General features: G+C 34.4%; 1 protein-coding gene across 1 annotated transcript in view; it reads left to right on the top strand.

Annotated features, from left to right (window-relative positions):
• Nucleotides 1-1,657: 1,657 nt before the first annotated feature.
• Nucleotides 1,658-7,468, top strand: part of LOC112457640 — a 7,591-nt gene continuing 1,780 nt past the window's right edge. Inside the window, exons 1-12 of the mRNA XM_025020813.1 lie at nt 1,658-1,989; nt 2,171-2,290; nt 2,356-2,473; nt 2,551-2,812; nt 2,888-3,013; nt 3,109-3,199; nt 3,329-3,453; nt 3,515-3,647; nt 6,278-6,397; nt 6,480-6,597; nt 6,854-7,115; nt 7,194-7,310. Coding sequence (XP_024876581.1) covers nt 1,846-1,989; nt 2,171-2,290; nt 2,356-2,473; nt 2,551-2,812; nt 2,888-3,013; nt 3,109-3,199; nt 3,329-3,453; nt 3,515-3,647; nt 6,278-6,397; nt 6,480-6,597; nt 6,854-7,115; nt 7,194-7,310 — 1,736 coding nt within the window. The 5' untranslated portion in view covers nt 1,658-1,845. The remainder of the gene's footprint in view (nt 1,990-2,170; nt 2,291-2,355; nt 2,474-2,550; nt 2,813-2,887; nt 3,014-3,108; nt 3,200-3,328; nt 3,454-3,514; nt 3,648-6,277; nt 6,398-6,479; nt 6,598-6,853; nt 7,116-7,193; nt 7,311-7,468) is intronic.

The following is a 7,468-nucleotide window of genomic DNA, read 5'->3' as shown; positions in this document are numbered from 1 at the left end:
TTTCTGAAATGTTTTTCATAAAAAAGAACTAGTGCACTGTCAACCTCCAAAAAGATACGGAGAATTTGCCCGCGATATACGATCGAATTATTGAGGCTGTATAACATGTAATTGAGTTCGGTCTGGTGTCTGCAGTATTTTGGAACATGTTAATTTGTTTATGATTTGGTTTGTCATACGGTACTTTCGGAACACATCATATTGTAGTTAGTCATTGTGTATTATACGTATCATTGTGACTTTGAATATGGCACGGAACGGAGCTAGTGGAGAAAATGATCTGTCTTATTCTCCTAAAACTTTACATTGCGACTCTCGGAAACTTTTTATGTTTTATTCTTTTGACGCACATTACATGTAAGTTTTTACGATTTACCACTGATATGTCTTCCATTTTTATATTCGACATACTTATATGGACATATTCGTTCTAGCGTGGCGTTCGCACAATGCGGTTTGGACGCAGCATTGGTCGCCAACGCATGATCCATTGTTGCGTGACCTATGTATTGTTTCTCACTTGAAAAGGACCTAATTAAGGTCGAAACGTAGTGAGTTAATTAAATAAATTGATACTGGCCAGTTGGGTCGCTTAATCTCGCATTTATAATTTTTTAAGATTTGGTTGTTTAAACCCAGCTTTATACGCGATTAAAGGTCCATAATTTTGCTCGCATATAAAGCTAAATTTAATCAAGTTAAGTCTAGTCAACCGAATTTAAAAGAATTATATATGAAATAGGGGTAGAAAAGACCGAAGTAAAAATTGTTTTTTGAGTTTTTGATGCCAATGTGTTGCCAGAGCCAATCAGAGGGCCGTATTAGCATCTTAAGACATCACTTCCTCTATGGGGATGTATTTCTAATTTCTATGAGGAAGCCAAGTGCAAATTCCTAATTTGCACCATTTTAGATATATATTAGTAAACAGATCGACATATTTCTTTGTGCAATCATATGTCAAAATAATATTTAATTTTTTGATTTACGATGACAAGCTTGAGGTTGTGCTTTTGATCTTGAAACGAGATGTGTAGAAGAAATGTAATTCGATTCTGAGTCTCTTTTTAAATTACTCTTGGATTCGATGAAATTATTGTTCTGCTGATCAATTATTGAGCTGACCAAATCAGTTATCGAACTATTCATCCATGAATATGGATGATCTAGCAAAGCTTCATTTGATGACTTGATATTTATGATCTCAAGTTCTCTAGAACCCGTCAAACTGGGTGCGATGTCAGAAACAATGTGATTATTTACACTTTCTTCGTTGAAATCGTCATAACCAAAATTGTTATTATTTGTATTAACTTTTCCGCGCCAATATTCTGTAGCCAACAATTTTTTTACTTACATATATTTTTCTAATTCACTTAGACGCATTCTTACTAAACCAAAAATCCATCGCTGTATAAATACGTTTGCCGTAAATTAAATTATTGCCGTTAATTTGTAAATAATAATATTTTTTTATTTCGTAGTTAAGAAATATATATCTAACATAATTGACATATGGCAACCAACTATGTCATGCGACGTATAACTGTTATCTCTTCTGTTTTATAAAAATGAATATGCTGTCCAGAACGTAAGCGTTACCACCGTATTGCTTTACGCCACAATGTTGACGACGAAATTAAAATTGCAGGACTCCTCGCGTATCGTCTGGGCGCGGGAGGCGACTCCTCTCATTACTGATTCCATTTAAATCGGAATATTATAACGTGTATTTCTTTGCCAACGTATCGACACCCCAAGAGAATATCAAATGAATCGTGCGGTTGACGGAAACGTCACTTCGACTTATTCAAGAATTCCGCTTCAACAAGCACAGGCCAGCCAATGGACATCTTTGATACCCGATATTTTCGAGTTAACAAGCTGCTGCTGTCGTTTCTCGGTCTGTGGCCGGTACAGTCATCGTCTAACAAAAACACATTTTTCTATTGTACAATACTTGGTATACTGATTATACTCCTGCCGCAGGTATCTCGCAAATTATAGACGGACTAAAAAAATCGTAAGAGGATCAATTACAGTTTCAATATTATGAGTTTTCTGAAATTATCGACGATTTTTGCGCCAATCGAATCTTGTACAGTTACATCGAAAGTCACGTATTTCACATTAAATACGACACGATAAATTAATTACAATTTATTAATAGGTCGCATTCTTGTTCAAACGTATGAGAAATTTAAACGATTTTTACGATGTTTTGCCAACTTTACTTGGAGCGCTTCTATGTCTCTTGAAAGTAATTGGTGTCCATTGGCAAGCTAAAAAAGTAAGTAAATTGTGTCGCAATGTAGAAAGTTATTTTTCGTCCAAGAAAAATTGCTGTACCTCCAGTTTAAGATGCTGATTGAGCACGTGCGTCACGATTGGTGTTTATTGGCGAAATACCATGATATTTGGATTTTGATAGAATATGCCGAGAAAAGTCGGATATTCACAGTGGGTTACTTAAGTAAGCCTAACGATAAGTATACCCAACGTCCGTTCCACTGAGCAATTATGCAAAGAGAGATAATTCCTTTTTACCAGTTTTTACAAGCACGGGTGCAGCCAGTTTTGTGACGGCGCCGCTCACCGTACCTTTATTCGACATCATACTGACGTTAAACGTAACGAGACCGAAGAAAATGCCGCACCCCGCCGAGTTCTTTTTGAATTTGGAAAAGCATTATTACATTCTTTTAGCAATTACGTTCGCAGGGTACGCTATGTGTGTTACGATAGTGATCGCAACAGATACCATATATTTCGCGTTGCTGCAACATGCCTGTGGTACACTGGCTATATTAAGGTATCCTACTTTTGCTTCGTCTCATTTTTATAGAAAATATCTCTCCTATGTACATACATGACTATATACTTGCAGTTACCGTTTGAAAAAATTTGCTATACATGATAAATTAAAATGTATCGATCGTAATCCTATATCTAAAGAGGACAGAGATATTGAGAAGCTGGTCCAATGCATACAGCTGCAAATCAGAATAGAGAGGTTCATATAAAATCGAATAAATCGTATTGTAAGGTCTACCTGAAATATTATAGATATGCTCCATGGATTTTTCTATCTCTATTTGTTGTCAATAGATTAATCCAGTTGATCGAATCGACGTTTGCGATGTGCCTTTTTGCCGACATTGGTTTGGGCATTCTACTTCAGTGTTCTACATGCGTTATGGTATACATATAATACATTCTAAATACACAGTTAGAGCTATTTAATAAATTGTTGATCCGTTACATATTGTGAAAATATTCTTTTTTATGTTGACTCGAATCGATTTTGTATTTGTGCGTTATTGTGCAGATCGTGATTAATACGGAACTAATAAAAAACGGTCCACTTTTGCTCCTTCAATCTACTCGATTTTTCTTTAATAGTTGGATAGGACAGAAGATAATAGATCACAGTTCTCAGATTTCTGTTGCAGCGTAAGTTATTGATTTAATTAATCCATGCCGTCATGATTTTAAAGCTATAATATATTTTCAGATATAACGGATTGTGGTATCAAATGTCTTTGAAAGCAAAAAGAATGCTACTATTTCTAATAATAAAGTGTCAAAAACCATGTCACATAACTATGGCGAAAATATACGTAATTTGCTTGGAAAGTTACAGCACGGTAAAGTTCAGTATACTCGTATATATGAATAATAGCCGTGAAAATAAGTATCTAAATCTAAAATCTGTAAGGGAGACCGGGGCAAAGTTGGCCCCGGGGCGGAGTCGTTTTTGTAATTATCTCGAAATCTGTATGTTGTGAACTCGCCATTAATACTGTAAGCGCGGCTTATGGCGCCCACGTGACCAACGGATTTTAGTGAGGTTACGTGTCATGTTGTGATTCTTATCGAAGCAAACGTGTTTTCGCAGGTCAAAAGTAAAATTTCTTCCGCGTCGAAAGTTTGTAATATCTTAAGTATTATTGTCTCTCCGAATTTCAAAGCAAGTGATTCTAAAGAGTAATGCATGAACACGAATCCAATGCAGTTTTTTTATTTTCATTTATTTCTATTATTTTAGCGACCAAACCTAAAACTTGTGTTCGGGGCGAAGTCGTTTCCAAGCTAAAACAAAGTCAAGAAAGCTAAATAATATGTGCTGCGTATGTTCGGAGATAATAAAAAACACAGCCGATGAAAAACAGTGCAGGCGTAAGGCGCACAACGAGTGCGTGCGCTCGTCCAGACTCTGTTTTTACATGCTTTAACTGTTAGCGAAAAAGAAAATTGATTTTCTTGAAATTATTTTCCGCTTTTTATTTTTTTATTCTATTATTTTTTATGATCAAAATTATGTATTTTTATTTAAAATCCAGTTCGAGAATGAAGACACGACTCCGCCCCGAGAATTTTGACTTTTCGATTTTTGCACCTTTGTCGTTTTTACTCTATACCGGTTGAACAAAGCGACGTAGACTAAAAATGCCTATATAAATTTTGTAGCCAAGGGTTCACTCTTTACAATGGTATACTATATTTTACTAAAATTTATTTTGTTTTGTTGTAAAAATTGGCACCGAAAAAAAAAGGGCCGACTTCGCCCCGGTCTCCCCTATAAATAATCTGTTTTCGAACAATATTTAAAACATATATAAACATTCCGCTTAATTATACGTATTTAAAAAATTATGTAAAAATATATATTTGATATTACATTATATTTTTAAGCTCATGAGAAAGTCCGCTTCTTACGTTACGTTAATGGTATCATTAAGCTCGGATGACATGTAATTATTCGCCATATGGAATGCGGTTTACTTCGTGCATCATATTTTGTCAAAAGTATGAATAAAAGTATTTTTGTTTTTATACGTATTATCGAAAATTCTAATATCTGCAATTATAATATTTCTAAAATATTATTTTATTTCTCGACTAACTGGCACAATATAAAAAAATATGCACTACGTTTTGGCTCGAGGTTTGAGCCCTTCTCAAGTGCGCACGTGCGGTCTAATCGTCAAAATTGACTCGTCATGTGGTACTCAAAAGACATCCTTGTGTTCACGAGAATATTCCAACATAGTCATAAAGTACAGGTGTCTCATGTGTCAAATTTTCAAAAGTTTGCATATCAAATATTTGAGTACCACATGACGAGTCAATTTTGACGATTAGACCGCACTTGAGAAGGAACCTCGAGCCGAAACGTAGTGCATATACTTTTTTATATTGTACCCGTTAGTCGAGAACTAAAATAATATTTTGGTTTTAATTACTGGCGGAGGAAGTTATTTTTTTCTATAATATTTTTTATTTGTATTTCTTAGATAATTTTTAATTAAGCATTTATTTTAATAAATGTAATTATTTATCTACAATAATTTTGTTTCTATGTTCTTCTTTATTTATTTGCTGATTATCTATCAAAATTTAAGTAGAGATCGTATCGTTAATTTTATAATAATATAAATATATATATAGAATTTGAACTTAACAGTTAAGTAATAAACATCATATTTTATATTCTTTCTTCATTCTATTCTGAACAATAATATTAGTTATTATATCGAATCATTTGTTACCCGTGAATAACAGATATAATACCGTATGCAATTGTGTACTTGCGTAGAAAAGTAGAAACAAAATATAATATATTAACGCAAAAAATGTTAAACTTCATAGAACTGATGATTCTTCCAATACTGAACGGTTTAAATAAAATAAGTAAACAGTTTCACTTTTGTGGTTCTGCAATTCGCGTGTATCTTACTACCATTTATCTTATAGTTTTAGCAATTTTGCTTGTTTTATAAAGCGATGGGCATATACAATGTACAGTCGCAGTTATAGACCTTTCCGATCAAAGAGTCCGTTGAGAGAAATGCGACTCATTACTCATAAATATGTGATTGCGTGGTACTGTGGAACATATTCCATTGTTTTTTCGTTGTATTACTATTTTCTTTTTGAAAATCTTTTCAAAGAAATACGCAACTATCATTTTAAAGGAATAAACTCTGCGATTAGGCGTGAATATTCGACGAGATATCTGATCGTTTCGAACTTCTTCGGTTTTCCAATATAATATGTCTTTCTTTGACAATCGCTACTATTATCTCAACAAAAGGTTCCTGTCCGTAATCGGCCAATGGCCATTTCAGTCGCGACTGGAGGGTAACATGATGTTCGCCGTTACATCTTTGTTTATTTTCAGTTTGACAGCCTTTGAGGTGTTTAAAGATACGTACAACAGGTATACAGGTTACGTTAGAATTGAGACTGACAATTTGTTTCTAATTTCTGGCAGTTTTGGGGCTTAGCAGCTGGAATAACGGATCTGAGCATCATTATGGAAAATACGTCACCGTTACTGGTGAATAGCTTCGTCATCATGAAGCTCATTAACTGCGTGTTTACTAATGACAAAGTTCGTACCTTATGTTCTGCCGCATATGAGGCTAATCGGATCGTTCTGTGATTGTATACCGAATGACTTCTTCGAGCTGCAGATGAAAGAGCTTCTGGAGGATATCGAAGAGACATGGAAGATGAAACACGCGGGTCCAGAGAAAGAAATATTACAGCATTACGCAGAGGAGAGCAGAACATTCACGATACGATACGCGAGTAAGTTACCTTTATTTTATAATTAGTTTGTTTTATTCCTAATGGATAAATACCGCAAATCTGTTAATATATGGAAATCTGTCGATATTACTTCTTATATCTCCCCTTCTCCCGATCTGATTTTCTTGTTATTGATCATATTGTGTTTTAAGTTGCGCTTAAATTTTTCTTGGATTTTTAAATAAACAGCTTGCTCTTTTTCTGTTAAAATATCGTAACTTTTGAAGCAACGTAAAGAAAAAAAAGTGACTTCCAGTTGCTCTTTACGTAACGTGGCTTTTCTACTCTACGACACCAGTGGTCATTAGCGGAATCTATAAGTTTTTACCGACGAACGAAACATACACGGCTAGGTTTCTATATCGCTTGGAACATGTTCTTGACATGGACAAGTATTTTAACCTGTTGATGTTTCACGGGTTTATCAGCGTATTTTACATAGTCTCTGTGGTGATAGCTGTCGACTGCACGTTTACACTTTGCACTCAGCATATCTGTGCATTGTTCGAATGTATACGGTAAGTTGTCCTCGCGAGAAAATCTGTATCAAGAAAATCTTCTTTTAAGATCAGCAGTATTATAATTTTGTTAAATAGATATGACATAGAGCGCATACAAAGCTCGAATTTCATATTGCCTGAGCCAAATATTGAGGACGATGAAGCGTATCATGACATAATTGGCTGTATCAAATCCTACAAACATGCGTTAAAGTTAGTATCAATACCGCATTTTATATGGCACTATTTACACATATTTCTAAAATACTTAACTTATCTAGGTAACGTTTATATCAATTTAAATAAATTTTATGTGAAATTTTATATTAGATTTAACCAAGTACTGATTATATTAAACTAGCTGCCCCGGC

Source organism: Temnothorax curvispinosus, unplaced genomic scaffold (assembly GCF_003070985.1).
Source record: "Temnothorax curvispinosus isolate PA1 unplaced genomic scaffold, ASM307098v1 QBEX01008012.1, whole genome shotgun sequence".
NCBI lineage: Eukaryota > Metazoa > Arthropoda > Insecta > Hymenoptera > Formicidae > Temnothorax > Temnothorax curvispinosus.
This window is presented reverse-complemented; position numbering and strand designations above follow the sequence as displayed.